Source organism: Alexandromys fortis, unplaced genomic scaffold (genome assembly GCF_014885135.2).
Source record: "Alexandromys fortis isolate MF-2015 unplaced genomic scaffold, M_Fortis_MF-2015_v1.1 scaffold_94, whole genome shotgun sequence".
Lineage (NCBI taxonomy): Eukaryota > Metazoa > Chordata > Mammalia > Rodentia > Cricetidae > Alexandromys > Alexandromys fortis.
Window position 1 is genome coordinate 4,800,868 of NW_026067979.1, and position 20,585 is coordinate 4,821,452.

Consider the following 20,585-nt stretch of genomic DNA (forward strand, 5'->3'; position numbering starts at 1 on the left):
TCTTCAGTCAAATATGCAGGTTTCATGAGAGCGGCCTGTATACTGAAAGGAGATTTTAGTCAGTCATTCCTGATCCTCATCTGAGCTTCTTACAACATACACTATTGGCTTTCTCCACTTCCTCTTTTACAAACTAGGAAGACTAAAAAGGATGACATAGTGGGTGAAGAGCAGAAGTTGGGCCGTGGAGTGTCCCCCAGAGAGGCCCATGTGATGCTGAAGTAGTGCTGTGGGGATGACTTAGAAGCTATTAGGAGGTGAGGCCAGGTAGCAGAAAATGAATCATTAATAACGTGCTCTTGAACTGAATCTTGGGGTCCTGACCACTCACTCTCTTTTGGTTTCTCAGCTACCATAAAGTAACCCGCTTCCTTTGCCAGGTGCCTCCACCACGAAGAGCTGCCTTACCAAACCAACAAGGACTGAGACTTCCAAGACCATGAGCTGAAGTAAACTTTATCTCTTTATAATTTCAGCATCCCTGGTGTTCGTCACAGCCATGGGAAGCTGTTTCAGCTTTGCTTCTGAAAGTCCTCCCATTGAGAAGCAGAACTTGTGGGTGTTGTTGAATTCGGGGTGTAACAGGGTTCATGACTGACTTCGGAGCCTAAAGGAAGAGATGGTGGCACAGAGGGACCTAGCACTGGGGTGCAGGCATGTCTTGCTTCTCATCTGGAAAGAGAAAACACACGCTCCTAGAACCTTGGCTGGTCCAGAGACAATAGAAAAGGGAGAAGGGTGAAGCTAGCTAGCCAGAGAGAGCTGGAAACCATTCATTTCAAAACCCAGCCCTTGGCCATACCACCTGAGATCCCGTAAGTTCAGCTGACAGCTATCTTTCGACATGCTTCACCTGAATTCCCGATCCACACTGTCACATGATCAACAACCAACTGTTGTCTTAAGCCTCTGAGTATTGGGCTAGTTTGCCAAGCCCTAGGTAAACAGGCTAAGTGCCCGTCTTGTGAAGTTTCTATCAATTTTACAAATAATACCTCCAGGCACCCCATCACCCCGACTGTTCTTATTTCCCCTAAGACAAGTGGGCTTTGAGTCCTTTCTATACTGACAGGGACTCTGGTCGAAACCTCTTGCAGTTGACGTGAGCGTTCATGGGCTTTGGGATCCCAGATCCTCTCGTAACTTAAGAAAGTCAGGTGCAGGAGAGCCATTAAGATCAGCCACTGCTGGCACAGCCCTGGAACACATGTGGCTTAAGCCAACACCGTGCTGCCCCAGCGTTCCAGGGACTTCGTATCACACACAAGCCAGAGCCTGCGCTGTTTCTGTTTGTCTCCTGTTAATCCCTCTGCCTCCCTGAACTCACCAGGCAACTGAACAAGCTGATTTGAAAGCAGGCACGCTAGCCTGAGGGATCACAACACACTCCTACTGATGCTAGATCGTGTGCGGAACAGGGGTGCAGAGCAACTCACCAGCCCAGAGGAGAGGCTCTCAAGACGCCCAGTCCTCATGATCCCTAAGAAACCTGATCTTTTGAGCACAGATTTTCAGGGAATGTTTCTAAGGGCAATACCCTGAGCCCTTTGAGATGACAGTAACACTAGCACATAAAGTTGTCTTGGTGTGTGAGCTTTGATAATTCAGACATGCTGATTCTACAGCCTCCCCTGAGTGGATCCAATGCCCGTCCTGGTCCACCAGAGCCTCTTCTGGATGTGCTGGACACTGCTTCTCCTGACCCTTCATCCTGACTCTGGCCTCTATAACTTCATCATCCTCTGCATCACACTTCTTAAGGGACACATGTCCCTATGCACTCATGCCCCTCAGCCATTCTCTGGTGGAGCCCTGAGTGTTGCTTCCTGCTATGGCAGGTGGCCCAGGGGTAACACTGGGGAGCAGTGGGCTTTTGGAGATAGGATGAGGCAGCCTAAAGGCCAGTAGGGAAGGCAAGAGCAATTATTTGTTTAGGAACTTCTTTTAGTCATCCTTTGCCTCTGGCCTAAGGAGGGAGCTTGGAGACCAGCAGGTTACTGGAACACAAAGTTTTGATGGATACTTTTTTAATTGGTCCCCTGGAACTGCATAAAAAGGGAGAGATTAACTAAAAGCAGAACTTGAAACAACAGAACCAGGAAAGGGAACGCCAGCCAGGAAGACTTCATGTAACGAAGGGACATACCCAGCCAGACACCTTCACTTGGCTCTGTATCTAAGGAACACAGCTTGGCCTGAGGACTCCAAGTAGCCACCAGTTCCCTCTCAGAAGTGAGGTTTCCACCTGTCCTTCTGCTCTTCATTGTCCCAGCCCTGATCCATGTTCGGCACCTCACCCCTTCGAGCCCACTTCATGGCTGCATTTTCTCCTGGCCTGGCTTGCTTTACCTGACCTGGACGTATGGACCAAGCTCATTTCTGCTCTCCCTGGAGCCTCGTTAACGTGAGAGGATTCTTCATTGCTTTTCACGGCCCCCAGGTGACTTCCAGCTGGCTACCAAGTTTATTTCTCAGGACAAGGACAAGAGACTAAGCAGTTTCCATCCAACCAGAAGGTGTGTTGTCACCAGGAGTACTTGGGTTTGTGGGCTTGCTAGGTAAAGGATTTTTACTTTGACGAATTCCTGTAACCTCCCCTCTCCCCGTAACCAGTGGGTGAATAGGAAACACCCCAACCTCGTCATGCCAAGTGACGAGCCCACAGCATCCTGAGCAAGTTTTCCTCATCCAATCTTGGTTTCTTTAGGCTATGGCCTTTGCTACTATAGAATCTTAACCACTGATTTTGAAACTGGAGTCCAAAATTGGACCTTCGACTTATATTAAGGATTCACTGACCAAATGACCGAATGCAGCTTTGATATTTAAGATGGACTTTCCAACCAACCCTTGGCTTCCTCTTTATTAAAGGATGAGTTTCTAAGAAAGTTCAGCAGCCTTCACGTTTTCTATGTCCACATTCCTGCTTGGTGAAGGCCACTCACCTTGGACTGGCTCCATCAGGTCAGCTGAGTCAGCACCTCTGGCTCTCAGAGGTCAGTTGTAGGTGCAGAGCAGTAAGCATGAGGTTCTAGGATGATCGACTGGCTCTGTGAGGCTGAAAGTACTGCAGCCCGGCTCCCTGGCTTGTCAGGGGCTCCACATCGAGGACATTTGTTGCTGAGACTGTGACATTTTCTCAGAAGAGATTCTCCTCTCTGGTTCTTACAGAAATGCTGACACTAATTAAGAGAAGGGACTTTACAGTGTGCTTTGCACCCAACAGTAGTTTTAGGGCCAGGATTAAACTAACACTCATATTAGGGGAAAAAAGTATATATATTTTCACAGACTTGAACATTATGAGTTGACTTGCAAGACAGTTTTTGATGTAAAAGTTCTTTAGTTTCTTTGCCAGAACTCTGATGAAATCTGTTCACGCTCCGGTTCTATTTCATAATATCCTATAACTTTAATTTCACGTAGAACAGTTTTTAATGAATCAGGGCTTTGGGGTTGCTAGGGAACCAGAAGGCCTAGTGTTCATTCCTTTTGAACATCGTCTTTATGTTTGGCTGTTGTGAGTAGAGGCTGCATTTTATGGGAAGAGAGGGGACAAAAAGAATTGCTGTAAGTCTATTCTGAGTTGATTCCTACATTGCAAGTATTTCTAGGAAAGAGTGGGGGCGTTTCTTAAAACTTTGGTTAAAAAAATAAAAAAGAAAAGAAAGGCATCATATCTGTCTTGCTATGGAAATATTGCCCCTGGTGACAGAAGACTCCATTCACACAGTAAGGACCCTAAAGGATGTGCAGGTAACTCATCAGTGCTTGCTTCCAAATGCTGTTTCTAAGCTTCAGTAGGTGACGTAGTGGGGAAGGAACCACCCACTAGACCCTGGGTGGGGACTCTAGACCGCTGTAGAAATGAAAAGGCTGCAAGGCAGAGCATGTTCGACCCAACAAAATGAACATACTGTACACGGACACATGTGCATGTATACACCCAGAGAAGGAAATATTCACATGCGAACATGCAAATACCCCACAGAGACATACAACACATAGCCTCCTGTATTCTTACACAAACACGTACTATAGATACATGTGTGCAAACACATATACAGAGCATACAATCACACACATATATATACACTTACCACAAAGACACACACACATACATATATACAAACACATAGCAAACAAATATCAATATATACACACATACATCGCATTCATTCACAGGTATACACAGTCTACATAGACACACATGTGTACATACAGAGACACATAATGTGCAGACAAGTGTACACACACTAGATATTAATATATGTGCAAACACGCCACACAATCACCACAGATACACATCTGACACACACCACAGTCAGAGACCACGAACACACAAGCCATCTAGATAGACACAGATACACACACCATACAGACACACACACATCCATACAGAAGCTGTGGGGAGCAGAGGAAGGCCTGAGTGGATGCGTGTTGTCGACAAGGACCCAATTGTCTCGGATGCATGGGAACCGGCAAAGTCTTCCCCAGGTCAGGTCCAGGCAATTGGCAAATTCCTCTGTTTTGTGTGTGAATGTTGACAGAGTGTACAGAAAGCATTGACAGAAGCTTCCTCCTCCTGGATGTTGAGAGCCTGAGACTGCTCCCCTACAGTGGCCTCCCATGGAGAGGAGCTAACCCCTCCTCCTGTGCTGTACTTAATAAAAGAGCTAAGTCTTCCGGTTGTTGCACACTGGCGAGTAGATCTAGTGTCCCCAATCCCAGATTTTCTGTGCATGTGTCTGTGTGACTATCTTTTGCCATTCTTCCATTGCCCTAGTCAGGTTTCCAAACCCAAGCCATGCTGGATGCAGCAATAAACACACGGGGACAGGAACACAAGCATACGACACACAGAGACATACAGATATACAGCTCACACACGGACCAACACATGTACCAGGAAGACACTGACACCCTTACACACATAAAACGCAGACATGCACACACACCTGCAGTAGGAGGAGCAGGCATCTCTTTCCCAGCCAGAGAAGAGGCTGGCTTCAAGAAAGGGCTTTTAACAGTCCCTCTGTGAGCAGAGAAAAGTGATCTGAATGAGGAGGATGGGGTGAGGAGGGAGAATGGCCATTATCTTGCTCTGTCTGCAAGGCTGTCATTTCCTGGGCTTGCTGGGATGGTCTGTGGCTTGTGGAAGTAAGAATTCCCATCTTTAATATTTCTTTGACTCATGAGACCACTACGCTATGGTCTACTCTGTCTGATCAGGGTTGGTTGGCTAGCCAGAGGGACACAGGAGGAATGGACAGAAGGAGAAGATGCTTATACAGGCTCATGCCCATGGCAGAGGCCCCTGGGAATGGCCACATGAGGACCCTGTATAAACAACAGCAGAAAGACACTTCCTATCCCCTCCCCAAACAGTCCATTTGAGATCTTTAGTGAGTATTTTTAGAAAGCGGGGACCCTTCTGCCTGAATACCACGCGGTAAAACGCTTTTGCTTACAAAGCTGTAGAACAGGTTAGGGCTTTAAACCTGGAGCAGCCTAACCAAAACATAATGTCAGGCACACACGCAACAGCGCTAGCACACTCTGCAGGCAGATGGCATCCCGTGGGCATTTATTGACACCTAATAATAGCGTGCCCCAGTCACATGAAAGCTCAGAGACAGATAATTAGACTCTCTGAAGGGAGCGAGACCTGGCCTTTATGACTCGTGCAACCAAGAGCCTTGTTCTACCGGTCTGCCTTTTATTAACACATAATAACATCCCACTTTATGGGAAGTTCCTTCAGTTGACTTTCCTAATTAGATTTAACTGAAAGATGAAAGTCAAACTCTGCTACACAAAATCCCTGGGAAAGAGCTCCGCGATGGTGAACGCAGTAATTCCACATAAAAGCCACGCACATCAAAGGTGTGCAAAAATCAGAGAAGTACGGCTTCCAAAGCTCCGTGGGCCAGTGGAGGCTAATTTCAGAGCTGTAAACACCACTGAAAACCCCCGCGCTTGGGCTGGACCCAGGAAGATATCCTGATTCCATTTCCAAAAATTATCCAACAGTGACCTCTAGGGCAGCGGGTAGTCTGAAAAGATCATTTTGCCTCCTTCTCCCTGGATAGGAATGGAACACACCAAAATAAACAAGAGCTTGTTCTTTGTTAAATGAGCTCCCCAAGGGATGCAGAGAGACCTCTTCATGCTTGTGGAAACAGTTGCCCTTTTCCAGAGCATCTCACGTCTTTGAGTCTCATGTAGTTCTCAGGCCTGTTGCTACTTCTCTTCCAGAGAGCTTGGCATTGACTATGGCTCACCTCTCGCTAGAGTTTCCTAGTGGACAGCCTGTCTCAAAGCATACCAAGGCCACATCTGGATTGTTCTTATTTCCGTGGCCTTCCATTCTGGCTGTCCAGATGCACGGAGCTATTTTTATACTGTTTGGTCTTGTTGAGTTGTAGGTATTTCCGTAAGCTGCCTTGAGCCATTTTTGGAAGAAAGTTGGATATAAATAAGTAAATAACGAAACACTGATTACACATTGAGGAGCTCAAATGATTTAACCACGCAGCCTAAGCTAGAGCAGGAAGATGGAAGCCAAGAAGGCAGGTCATTCATTGAGACACAAATAACAAAGCAAGGAGACAAGCAGAAGCTGAGTTGACAGCCCACCCCTCTGCTCCAGGTGGAGCCCTTCCCATCAGACCTAGGTGCTGATCTGAGGAGATGCGCAACTCTCAAATTACTTCATTTTCATGGAAATAATCCCCCAGCGTCCCTGACTTCAATAGCCTTCTAATAACAAGTATCTTTCCTTGCCGTCTAGATCATTCACTACAGTGAGTACTTTCTGTGATCGTCCACAAGGGCTGAGCCAAAGGTAAAATAGTTTAGTAGACATCTTCAAATGGTGTGTGCTTATTTTGTGGATTTTGAACAGTACATCCTACGAACACTAGGCATGAGGAGGTAAAACTGGCATTGCTTCCAAATAGCCATCACAGCTGCGCACGACATCGTAACTACATGCATGATTTTTTTTTCCTTTTCAAAAAGTTGGAGTCTTGGCAAATTCTTTTTTTAAAGCAAGGCATGGAGATAGGGATATGCCGAGATGGAATGTAAAACTTGGTATATGTGAGCGTTCTACCATGAGTAGTTACCTCCTTAGCTGAGCCCTCTCAGAGTTCTTTTTATTATCTATCTATCTATCTATCTATCTATCTATCTATCTATCTATCTATCTATCTATCTATCTGTTTTTTTCGAGACAGGGTTTTGCTGTAGCTTTGAAGCCTGTCCTGGAACTAGCTCTTGTAGACCAGGCTGGCCTCAAACTCACAGAGATCCGCCTGCCTCTGCCTCCGGAGTGCTGGGATTAAAGGTATGCGCCATCACTGCCCAGTGAACCCTCACATTTCTATATCACATTGCATGAAAGAGACAGACTCGCTTTTGAAGCTTTAAGGAAAAACAGTTTCTTTTCTTTTCTTTTTTTTTTTTTTTTTTTTNTTTTTTTTTTTTTTTTTTTTTGATTTTTCGAGACAGGGTTTCTCTGTGGTTTTGGAGCCTGTCCTGGAACTAGCTCTTGTAGACCAGGCTGGTCTCAAACTCACAGAGATCCGCCTGGGAAAAACAGTTTCTAAATGTAATGTCTTATTTTGGAAACAGCCACTTCTTTATTCCAGGTATTTATTCGGAATTGTTTTCACTTATTTATTCGGAATTGATCCAGTTCAGGAAAAATGTGTGACTCAGCTTTCTATCACTACAGCTGACATAATCAACTTCAATAGAGGATTTGACGTTGCTCACAGCTTTAGAGATTTCAACCCATGATCAGCGTCTCGTTGCTTTGGCTCGGCAGCAGCCCAGCGTTAGCAAGGACACGTGACAGAACAAAATGGCTCATTGGCCATCAGGAGGCAAAAGAGATGGAAAACACTGGGTTCCCCCCCCCCCACACACACAAGCCTGTCCTTTAAGGACTCTGTTGTCCTAACTTTGCTCCTTTTCAGCTCCATTTCCTCAAGATTCCACCGCCTCCCAATCTCTGCCTACTGAGGACCCAGGCTTTGCTACATGGACTTTTGGGCTACACTTACCGGCTGGACTCTACAGGGAAGCAGCATTACCAATCTTTTACACTGCCTCCTGCATAGTAGGGGTGGGTTATGGAGCACTGTCAGAGAAGCTTTTCATCTGCCAAACTGTAACTTGAGTTAAAAGACAAAAGCAGGGCAGGGATTGGTATCACGGGTGTCCAAGTGGGATTGGGAAAGTGTGAAAGACTGCCCAGAGCTCTGCTTTCAAAGAGATCAGAATAGGAAAGACAGCCCGTTACTTGAAAGCTAACCAAGTGGAAGAAGAGGCTAATATTTGGACAGAACTAGGACCATGGGTAAAAAACACGGGTTTCAGCCCATGAGAAGAAAGAGTTTCTTAATAGCTCCAAGTTTCTAAGTGGAATAAGACGCCTCTGAGAGTTGAGTAATGTCCCTGGAAGTGCTCAGCTGGCACTGGCCATCCTCCATCAGTTCCAGTGTCAAAGAATCGCTACATTGGGAGTTGGTAGAAACTGATGGAATCGAAGCTCTCTTTATGTGTACAACCCTATTTTGTTCCTACACATTTTCTACCCTTCAGAGGTGGAAGGGTTAAGCCTCCGTGATCAGTTTACTTCACATTGGTCCTGTAAGAGTGGGTGAATAACTGCCGGAATAGGTGTTTAAACTTTAGAATACTTGGCTTAAGTTGGGGCACCTGGGACTCGCTTCCCTGAACCTTAGTTAGCATGTGCTCTGGTAAAACACCGGCTGGATGAGTGCAAGGAGGGTAAGAGTGGGACCTCACAGATCTAGTGGGTACAGGGTTTTTTAGAGTGCCCCCCCCCACAGAGCTGTGCATAAGGTTGTAGAACTGTAGGTTGGACAACATGGTTCCTTCTCATTATCAAAACTAACCTAATGATTGTAAAGAGTGATGCCCTGTTCCCAGCAGTAGTCATTTTGTGACAGACAGAATATTATAAAATAGAATTAATTTTTAAAATCCTAATTATAATTAATTTTAAAAATCCTAAAATTCATTCAAATGTTCAAAACTCAAATTTTTTTAAGACTCAGTTGAGTGGTGAGCAGATGGACCTTGGAGGCATGCAAGGATTTTCATAAATACAGGAAACAGACCATACTTCTGCACATGTAATGAAATGTTTATGAAAATTCAGAGGGTTAGCAAGGCCTCAAGTGTTCAGGCCAAGGTAGTTTCTGCATCAGGGATTTTTTTTTCCTGCGATCAACCGAAGTTATGTTATTCCATACAAAACAGAATCAGAGTTCTAGATAAGATGAAATGGCCTAGCATGGGTAAATCCAGGGACAGAAAACAGATTGGTGGTTGCTGACTTGTGTGTGCATGTGTGTCCACGTATGTGTGCTTGTGTGTGCACATGCATGTGCTACACATACATGCAGGCACCCAAGGAGACCAGAAGAGGCTGTTGGGTCCCTTGAAGCTACAGTTACAGGCAGGTATGAGCTTACAGACATAAGTGCTGGGAATCGAACTTGGGTTCTCTGTAAGAGTAGCAGGCCTTCTCAACCACCAAGTCATCCCTACAGCTCCAAGGGTCACTTTCTAAAGAGGACTTTCTGTGCGACGGAATGTTCTGAAAGTAACTACTAGAGATGGTTGAAGCGGCAGGGCACTGTGTTTCGTGGAATGTACCCTGGAAGATGGTTAAATGGTGTGGTTTTCGGACAGATCTTTACTTAAGAGTTACTTGTAAGTATTGTTTTTATGTAAGTCTGACTGCACGCCACCCTTTCCTGAAAACGCATACGAAGATTCACAGGAAGCCTTAACTGACATCACCTTATCAATACCCAGAGGGGAGCCTTTGAAGACAAGTTAGCAAGTTCACCCCTTTTATTTCTCCTCTTTCAGTCTCAGACACGTGATGGTGAAAGACAGGACACGCACCTCCACTGGCGGCAGATACCTAGAGACTTAATCATACTCTTTGCCCTACCCTGTGTATCCATAGAACTCTCCCAGGGGACCTCACTGAAAAGCAGGTTCAGGGTCCTGGACAGAGCACAGAATCATGCTCCTGAGGCAAACCGTGGGTGGGCACGGAGTATGGGCACTTTTATATGTGTGTGCAGGTGTTTTTCTCTTTACATCACTCTCTGCCATACTTTTGAGACGAGGTCTCCTGTCATGGATCTAGCTAGACTGGCACAGCTGGGAAGCCCCCAGGGTCATGCAGTCTCCCCCATTAGGTGCTGGAGTTAGATGTCTGCCCCCAGTCAAGCGTTTGCTTATATTGTTTTATTATGAACTAAAACCTGGGAGTCAGATATCTGGGTAAAAAGCCTGGTGGATCAGAGAAGTAGCGGAGAAGCGACCAGTGGTGACCTCCTCTCTCTCTCTCCTTCCCTGATCCAAAAGGGCCCTCAAATCTTTTCAAGTACTACTTCCCGTTTCTCTCTATATATCCTGGGTCATCCAAAACCTCTATCTCTAATTCTGGTCAGCTAGTAGTTAGCTCTACCTGCTGATTCAAAGTAAACTCCATTAGCAGCCTGGAGTGTCAGTGTGAACAAACATCCCACAACACACCAGGGATCTGGAATAAGGTGCTCCTGGTTGTGCAGCCAGCAAGCTTTTTAGCCGTGGAGCCTTCTCTCCAGGCCCCTTATTCTCATTCTGTAATTGAGGAAGCCCAGCTCAGAGATGTTGAAGACTTTCACAAGGGTTCATGGACAGCAGGGGGAGCACAGATTCACACAGGTAGTTTGTTATTCTTCTGTTTCACAGTGTGTGTGTGTGTGTATGTGTGCACGCACACACACATGCGTGTGTTTTCACACCATAGTACACTGTAGAAGTAAGAGAGTAACTTTGCAAGAGCCAGTTGGTTCTCTCCTTCTACTCTATGAGGGCCTGGGGAATTGAAACTCAGGTAGGTTGTCAAGTCCAACGGCAAATGCCCTAGCTGGCTGGCCCGTGCCTTCTTGCTTCTACTTCTTCCCTAAGAAGCTAACTGTACCGAGCATGAAAGATGCTCTACTTAAATGGAGGAAATGGACCCAGACCATTTCAGAGAGACCAGTCAGGGGGAAACCATTTCCAGGGCAAGGCCTGGGATGCTCCCTCCTCCTTATACATCATGAGGTCAGCTGAAGCAGGATCCCTCTGTTGTTCTTACATGTGTCATCTTGGGTTCCCACTTTCTATTTAGCTCCCAATTATTTCAATCACTACCATTTCCTCAAAAACCCTGGTGTTTCTCAAGTGAATTGAAACTGAAAAGTTTACAGATTGGCTCACCGCAATCTGGAAAAATGATCAGAAACAAAGGGCATTTTAATGAAAAATTTGGTCTAATATAAGGTCCAATTTTTGTCTCTGTGTTGTTCCCTTGGAGAGCGCTTGCTCGGGAGCAGGAAGGATTGCTGGCTTTAAACCCGGCTGATCATTTGCATTCATAGGCCCTGCTTATTTATGCTAACATGCACACAACTTCCTTGGATATTTGGCTCAAACATCACTTTGATGTTTTATTTATTGATGCAAGAAAAATGCGCTTGCCTTTCAAGTATGTTATCTCTCATTTCAATGGAATTTTTCGAAGTATTAAGAAGCGAGCTGCCCGGTTCTGTCTACTCAGTTTTAAATTGGCATGAGATTCTGAAGTATTATTGGTGCCCCTGGGTGTTTCCTGCCGTTTAGTTTCAGGCTAATAAGGAAGCACAGAGGTTGGCTAAACTCTGCTAAGAATACCGGAGTGCGCTGGAATACACTCAAAGACAGTTCTTTTGAGAATGCATTTTATCATACCAGGGACTTTGTTTTCTTGGCTATTGAAAGGCTTTGTATGAGAAATCAGAATATTTCTCATCTCTTAGCAAATCTTTCACGAGGTCTAAACTTGCGTGTTTACAAAACCCTCTGTGACATCATTAAGTGGTTTTCATGATAAATAAACAATAGGCAGGGAAGGGACCAATATAAAATGCCATATATTTTAGAAAGAAATGTCTTTAAAAGTCCTTTATTTATTTTTCTGCAATTTGTGCCTTTCACTGCGCTCCAAGACATCCCTATTTGTTTGCATAACCCAGAATCTGTTACTGCAGCTGAATAAAGCAGATCTGCTCAGTTCCCTGCTGCATGGCTCCTTTTTTAGGAACATAAAACACCCCCCAAGGTGTTTTAGCATCTCCTTGTCTTTTGCGGCTTGCTGAATCAAAGCCGCTGAATTTGAGGCAAGTTCAAGATCAAGTTCTTTCAAGGATTCATTCTTTCTTCTGGGCTTGAGAAAGAGACCAGACAATACTTGTTCCCACCCAAACCCTGGGCAGGGGTCCTTTTCACCCATGAAATTTCAGATCTTACCAGGGGAGCCTACAGTCATGCTCTTGACTGTGGTCTGGGCCTGCCTAGACCGGTGCGCATCATTACAAACCAGCTACAAAGTAGCTGGTTCCTTTTTACTTTCCCACCGGTTGTCAACCTGCAGCCTCCTTTTCTTTCCAAGGGATCAGTGTTTTGGTCTCTGTTCCCTGATCCCAGGGAAGTTTCTGTCACACCACTCCCAGCCTGTGAAAATCTGACCTGCCTGCTTAGAAGACAGGAAGAGAATTTGTAAAGAACCTCTAGGCATACACCTGTTCACCATAACTCTGGCTTTCTGAAGACCAGGTTTCAATGGTCATACTCATTTTGTCCTATCAGCTGCAGAAAGACCAGGCGCTCTGTGCCTAAAGTCCTTGGAAAATACAAATTCCTGGTGAATTCACTGTCATTGATTTTAAAATAAGCCTTACTTTTACTTCCTTATTTATTTATTTATTTATTTATTTAGTTAGTTAGTTAGTTAGTTAGTTATTGGGGGGGGCGTGTGGACAAACCTTGGCACGTGTGTGGGGAAGTCAGTTGATTCTCTCCTTCTACCACGTGGGTCTCAGGATCAAATTCAGGTCATCAGGCTTGGCAGCAAGACCCTTATATTGAGCCATCTCCCTGGCCCCTCAAGTATTGCCAATGCACCCTCAACTCAGTGGGTACCCGTGGCTTTATTTTTTCTGCTACTGGGGACTGAACCCAGAAGGACTCTATACAAGCTGGTCAAGCACACTACTACTGAATTACATCCCTCCCTTCCTTCCTTCCTCCCTCCCTCCTTCCTTCCTTGTTTCTTGTTTTTGTTTTTGTTTTTCAAGACAAAGTTTCTTGTGTAGCCCTGACTATCCTGGAACTAGCTCTGTAGACCAGGCTGAATTAGAACTCAGAGATCCACCAGCCCCTGCCTCCCAAGGGCAGGCATTAAAGGTGTGAGCTGTATTATTTTTTGACTGAATGAGAAAAAGTCTAAAACAATTTCCTGTTTGGTGGCAGGGGCAAATGTGGCCACTGTCCCCGCAGCTCAGTTAGTGAATGCTAAGCTGGTGTGTCCGGTGGTAGAGTCAGGGAAGCCAGGATGCCCTCGGTGCCCACAAACTCCCTTGGTGCCAAATCACAGTTCTGTGGTTAAATGGAAGGGGTCAAAATCCCCCCACCCCAGTGGTATTTAGAGACTCTAGGGCTGTGGAGTCCATGTACAATAGAGATCAGAAGTAGAGATGAGACAGAGTTATGAAAACCGTAGGTTTGGTTTGGGAAAGAGAAGCCACCAGCCAGGTTCTCCAATTAGCATTAAAGAAGAGAGCAGGTTGGAGAACAGACATAGGGGTGTGTGTGGTAGGGCATCTTCTTAACTAGTTATTGAGAGTGAGGGCCCGGTCCATGGTGAGCAGTGACATCTCTGGGCTAGTGGTCCTAGATTCTATAAGAAAGCATGCTGAGCAAGCCAGGGAAAGCAAGCCAGTAAGCAGTATCCTTTCATGGCCTCTGCATCAGCTCCTGCCTCCAGGTTCCTGCCCTGTTTGAGTTCCTGTTCTGATGTCCTTCAGTGATGAACAGCAATGCTGAAGTGTAAGTCAAATCAACCCCTTTCTCCCCAAATTGCTTTTCAGTCATGGTGTTTCATCCCAGCAGCAGACACGGTAACTAAGACAGTGTGTCTGGATTCATAAATACCTTTGGTGGTGCATCACTTCTCCTATTAGGTTCTCTGGAATTGAACTCAGTATAAAATATCAATCTGATCACATCCCCAGGGATGGAGAAGTGAGAAGCCACAGCTTCCCCTATGGTCTTCTTTCTAAGATTGGATTATTTCTGCCCGCTGAAGCTTCACGTAAGTGGGACAATGCGTGAAAAGGAGTTACCTTCATAATCAGTGACTGTCCCATGGGCCAGCGACACTCTTGGCCCACTGTAGAGATTTTAGGACGTGTGGTTTCATTGGTAAAGGAGGAATGCTCACGAATTTCCTCTAGAATCTACATGTCTGTAGGCAGCATTTGCCCAAACTACCTTCATTTGTTCTTGGTGTAGACAAAGTCTTATGGGAGCTGTCTGGATCTCCGAAAGCTTGGGTGTCTACGTAAAGGCTGGGGGTACTGCATGGGCTCTGCTCACTCTTGTCTCCATCCAACCCTCTAGCGCCTATGCCTGACTAGAGTCCTTCTTGGATTCTGAGTCTCTGTGCCATGTGCTTAGAACTCTGGAGGGATTGGATGTAGCATTCAGAATGAAACACAGAAGGTCTGTGTGGGCAACCATGAAAACCATGCATCCAGGATAAGCTGAAAGAGATGGTGGAGACCAGATGTCTCTTTTACTGAAGCGTCTCCCTCAGCCAGAAGCCACAAGACCCACAGGTTGTTTCTGCAGGCCATCATGGACATCCGGGAATGCCAACAACACTAGTTGTGGCTCTTGATGTTGGCCACTGCTGAGTTGCCCCATGCCTGAGAAAATAGACCCTTTGTTCTGTGGCGCATGAAGGGGAGACTCCCAACAGTTTCCTTTTTGAACTGGGGTAAAGAAGGCAAATTGATTTTTAGGGTTTGAAGTCTTGATTACATCCAGATTTTACTGTCAACTCGAGGGACTGTTTTCTGACCCTTCCCAGCATGCTCCTCAGTAAGCAAAGAAGCCCAATGCTATGCTTTGACTGTGTCTTGCTGAATTTCTGATTGGGAACCCTAAGTCCTCAATATGGCAGGGTCGGGATATGGAGCCAATAGGTGTGGGGGTCAACGGTGGAACCATGATGTACGGTTCTTGGCAGTTCTCAATCTCATGAAGTTGGATTTATTGCCAGAACAGGTTAGTTAAAGCAAGTTCACCCTTCATGCTTTGCGTAGAATGCACATGCTGCTTGCTGCCAAGTCAGAGCTGCAGGGGCCCTCCTCAGATGCAGCTGTCTGATTTCAGACTCCCAGAACTGCAAGCCAACATAAACCCGCATTCTTTACACACCATCCTGTGTCACGTTCTATTCCAGCAATGGCTTAAAGCCTAGCTAGCTGCAGCTAACCAGCACGGTCTGCAAGAACCTTCCATGATCTCTGACTTTCCCCAGATCTAGAATTTACAAGCAGAATCACCTGCCACTGACTGAGAGGGAGACTTGCCGGGCTCTGAGTGCTTAACTATGATGTACTTCAAAACTTGTTATATAAACGGAATATTCTAGGCTTCCTCAGAAAACATCTTGTTCCAGGCCAGGCACAGTAGACCTGGCCTGTCAGCCTAGTACTTAGAGGGTGAAGGTGGAAGGAGCAGGAATTCAAGGCCAATCTGAGACACGTAGTAAAACGCGGCCTTAAATGACACAGGAGCTGGGGTGGGGTGGGGGAGTTAAACCGTGCACTACTCTTGCAGAGAAGCAGAGTTTGGTTCCTCTCACCCACACTGGGTGGCTCACAGCCCCCTGGATCTCTGTGCACTCTGTGGGCACTTGTGCTCCTATGTGCCTGTCACGACCCGTTCCACTATATGCACATAACTAAAACAAGGCAAATTTAACAAGCAATAAATGAACAGAGCATCTTGGTCTTGACTTGTCGTTTTTGACCCTTGAGCCTGGAGGCCCCAGAAATCCATTGAGCATTCAAGGTCACTAGGAATTCCCTATCAGTGTGGGTCATGTGACCTTGCTATATATATAGTGAATCTGCTATAACCAAGCTGGGATGAATGCCCATGGGAAATACATCAACACACTTTAGTGTGATGGTGAATCGTGAATCACACAAACTTCACATAGACTCAGCGTTCATAATACATACTGTGTATGTGTTGATATCTATGCATTTGGGGTGGTATATGTACTGACAAATAAGACATATTTCGTGGGATTCCTTCCAAATTCTTTGTTTATTAAACTTAGTAGACATTAAGTTAGTATTTTCATTTTGGATAAAACCCCTCAAGTATGCACCACGACTTAAAATATAATCTACATATAAAGCACTCTGGTACTCCATGCCATCGTTATAACTTAACACCACACGGAACGCTACTGCTCCATAAAGTGAATTCTTAAATACAGGACCGACTGCTCCTGGACCGTGGCCTCCATGTCTGCTTCTTTCTGTGTCTCGGCGCCTGCCTCATGGGTCCCCGTGAGCAATAGCACTTGGTGTCTATAGCATCAGTTGCAATAACACAAAGGAATGGGCGGCCATCCCCTCCTCCTTCCTAAGGACCGAGAAGCAGCTAACCCTGAAAAAGATGGCCCTGGAGCTCACAGCTGGGGCAGAACCAAGTAAATGCAGAGAGGAAGGCAAATCAAACCAGTCTAATAATACAGTGGCTTCTCATAAAGACTCCACGTTGCACAGAAAGGGCCTCCAGCAGGCCCCCAGTGAGGACAAGTCCCACCCAGGCCTCTTTCACCAGTGAGCCACTGGAGTACTGAAAATCTCTGTCTCCGTGTGTGAGGATGGCCCGGCAGTGGTGGGGTTCTTCTCCCCACCCCAACCACAGTGTGAGCCAGGAGACGGATGCCTCACCTGGAGAAAATGGCCACAGACCTTATCACTCCCGTGGTACTTAACACACCCGAGCTGCCCTTAGCACCGCTGCTTCTGACTGTCTCGGAAATGGGGCCCTTCTGAATTGCCCAACTGGACCAGTCTACTCCAAGGGTTAAGCAAGCAGCAGGCTATAATCTGAGTCACCAAAGCAAGTACATGGCACCCATCTTCGCTCAACAATTGAAAACTAGCACTAGTAAACCCGGTCTAAATGACTTTGAAGAGTTATAGACACCTCTCTACTCGACATTCTGAAAGTGGTGATTGGCATTAAGGCTGGACCAATGATTTAGCTGAACCTTGCACCTCCTCTTACGTACAACATCGATAGCCATATCTTTTCTGTATTAACACACAGGGTCTTGATGGCAGTCCCAAGCCAACTCTTCACTGGATTCCAGTGTCGAAAACTTGGAGTGTGGAAGGGGTTTGGAGAAATAAGAGACGCGATGGCAGAGAAAGCTGCAGCTCGACATGTCTATGTTTAAAGGTCAGCTCAGAGATACACAGGGAAGCGGGAGGGACAGAGTTAAGAAGCTAGCTACCATCCTGGCTGCCGCTCCGACACACACTAGCTCCGACTCTCTGCAGACTTAAAGTGCAATCACTGCTATGAAGTTCTCAGGCCAGGGATCAGGCTGGAAGAAATTCAAAGCCGAAACTTCAAACACACTGCTCAGGACTCAGAGGCTGGAAGAGGGGACAGGGGAAAGACAACGGCAGATCTCACATTCAAGTGCATCAAAAGAATCAATGTCCGTTCTCTGTGTGAAGAAAAGGCATATATGATAGAGTCTTGCTTTAGAAAATATCTCCTATCGGAGGATGCTCCAATGTGGTAGAGTCCAAAGGCAGGCAAAGGACGTAAGCACCAGGGACCCAGCTGTCCTCCCTGCTGCCCTGCCAAACAGATGGGCCCGACTGTCGTCCAAATCTTCAGCCCTTGGTGAGGAAGAGGCACACTGGACCAAGGGCATCTGGTACGAGGTTGCCCTCTTCTCAGGCCTGTCTGGACTGGAGCCATCACTGGGCCTCTGGCCATTGAACAGCAGGTAGCGGCCCCGGGCATCTTGCTCCATTTTGAAGATCTCATATTCTGTGTGAGGTAGTTTGATGCCCAAAGCCACACAGCCATTGGTGTGTGTCACGTCTTGCTGGATACCCACTTGCCAGGAGCCCTCAGCCCCACACTCATTCCCGCTGAAGACATTGAGGAGGGAAGCTGTGGCTGCATCCATGGGCGTGACCTTCATATGATTCACTGTGGACAAGAGAGATATCCGTGACTCTCGGGGGACAACTGGGGAGGCAGACACTTCCAGCAAATGCTGGGGAACACTGTCTCAACAAGGCTTTCTTTTTCAAACAGTCTGATTGCTTGCCCCCACTGACCACAGTAATCATAAGAGCAAGCTCAGGTGGGAAGTTTCATCTGCTGATCTGCATGGCGGTCACACCAAGCAGAGTCAGTCAGCTCATAGTATCACACACTCTGAAGCCACAGCTTAACTACACAGCCTCATGGGGCTACTACAGCAGATATCAGAAGCAAGACAGACATGGTGTAAGGTATAAGGAGTGAGCGCCTTGGTGTTGTGCAAGGCTCCTCATTTCACAGAAGGGACCAGAGAAACTTTGAGTTTTGGTATCTCCAGGGAGTCCTGGAGTTAATTCCCTATGCACACGTAGGGATGGCAGTGTACTGCAGATTTGTGCAGAAAACAGGGCTGACATTTGATGAGCCCAGTGTGCTGCTAATCACACTTGTGATTGTGAAATAAAGAGCATTCCTCTAAAGTGTTCTTTGGGACACGTGAAACCCCCCAAAAATGTTGAATAAAACTAGATTATATTTCTATGAACAGGTCTTGAAGCAACTGGAAAGTTTCACATCAAACATGTATCTGCTTAACATTTTCACAGACTAATATGGACCCATCAGCTGCGTGCCTAAATGCAGCTATGCTGCAAACAAACAAAAAAAAAATAGGGAGGAATAACTACAAGCCCCAGTCTTTGTGGACCCTTGGGGTCCTCCCAAGGGGCTACACTTTGCATACAGCACAGTGGGATTTGTGGTGAGCAGACAGATTTTCCTGGGTTAAGTTTACAAGGCCATTGTACAAGAGCAAAGTTCCTCATCAAAGGAGAGCGCCCATGCTCAGGGCTTCCTTGAGGCAACCTGATGTGGGAGTGTCATATATCAATCTGTTGATTTCATTGGTTAAGTTATAATAAACCAACTGCTTGGCCTCAGCTTAGAACATAGATGGGAGGAGTAAACAGAATAGAATTCTGGGCGGAAGAGGAAGTGAGGTCAGACTCTGCTCTGCTCCCAGAGAGACTCGGCTCTCCGGATCACAGACGCCATGCTCAGCTCTCCTGGGTAGACGCGATAGCTCTGCTCTCTGAGGCACACGTGATGAAGATGGATGTAGGCTAGAATCTTCCCGGTAAGCGCACCTTGGGGTGCTTACACACATTATTAGAAATGGGCTAGTCCAGGTGCGAGAATTAGCCTGTAAGGGCTAGAGTTCATGGGCCAAGCAGTTCTTTAAATGAATACAGTTTGTGTGTTGTTATTTCGGGCGTGAGCTAGCCAAGCGGCTGGGGTGTTGGGGACGCAGCCCCGCCGCTTCTTATTTCAACAGCAACCAGACAGCTCAGACTGACTGCACTCCAGTGCTGCCCTGGAGGGGTCACCCAGTGACTTAGCTTCTCTCATTGCTTGGTATTACAGGATTGACACTGCATTACAGACATTCAGACTTAACACTAAAGCGGCAAGACCTCCCTTGTAGGTAGGGGCAGGCGCCTCCTGACCCCAGCTTCCCTGCTTGGGTGAGCACTGCACAGCACGACCTTTTCCCCATGATGCTCTCACCTTCGAGCCTGGGACAAGCTCTTGCGTGCAGCTCCAGCTCAGATTGGAAGTACCGACTCTGAGCATCAGGAAGTAACTGACACCTGCTCCAGATTCCTCATTTAGGAAAAGTACCCAGCACACAGTAAGCCTGATGCTACCAGAGAGGCCGTTAGGCTCCACTGGAGCCACATTCTTGACTCTCGCATTACAGAGGCCTGCATGATGGTTTGGGTGTCACATGGATGCCTGGTACTAGCCTGCTTGAATAGGAAGGAGCTCAGATGGTATCGCCAAGGATGCTGCGAGGTAGTCATGGCTCTAGTCTCATCCCCAGCATCTCAAGCAGCAAAGACGCCCTCTCCCTGAGGTTTTGCCCTAACAAATGTCCCAGAGCTGCTCTTGAGCCGTGCTGTGAGAAGCAGGGACGGCAGACTTACCTTTGAACACAAACTCTGTGCCTCCCATGACCCTCGAGGAGAGCACACCGCGGCTGTAGCGGCCTCGAGCGTAGATGGTGAAGGTGGGGTGTTTGCAGACAGGGTCCGAGTAGTGGTAGTAATGGCCCTCCCAGGTATTATTGTTGTCATGGAAGATGAAGTGGCGGGTGAGGAAGAGGACTTCGGGCCGCACCTCACAACGCTGGCTCACCCATTCCCCATGTAGGCCGATAGTCAGGTCTGCCTTGGGGGGCAGGATGGGGGGGTGGTGTTCGTCAGAGCGGTAAATGATCCGGCAGGCTATGCAGGCATGGTTGTGGTTCTGCAGCAAAGAAACCAAGACATTTGGAGACTTCAATTTTCCCACGAGCTCAG

At 46.7% G+C, this 20,585-nt stretch overlaps 1 protein-coding gene across 1 annotated transcript in view; it reads right to left on the reverse strand.

Moving 5' to 3' along the window:
- Positions 1 to 16,226: 16,226 nt before the first annotated feature.
- Positions 16,227 to 20,585, reverse strand: part of Apcdd1 (APC down-regulated 1) — a 30,755-nt gene continuing 26,396 nt past the window's right edge. The window contains exons 4-5 of the mRNA XM_050157972.1: positions 20,211 to 20,532; positions 16,227 to 18,168 (exon numbers count right to left, since the gene is read on the reverse strand). Of these exons, the coding sequence (XP_050013929.1) occupies positions 17,723 to 18,168; positions 20,211 to 20,532 (768 nt within the window). The 3' untranslated portion in view covers positions 16,227 to 17,722. The remainder of the gene's footprint in view (positions 18,169 to 20,210; positions 20,533 to 20,585) is intronic.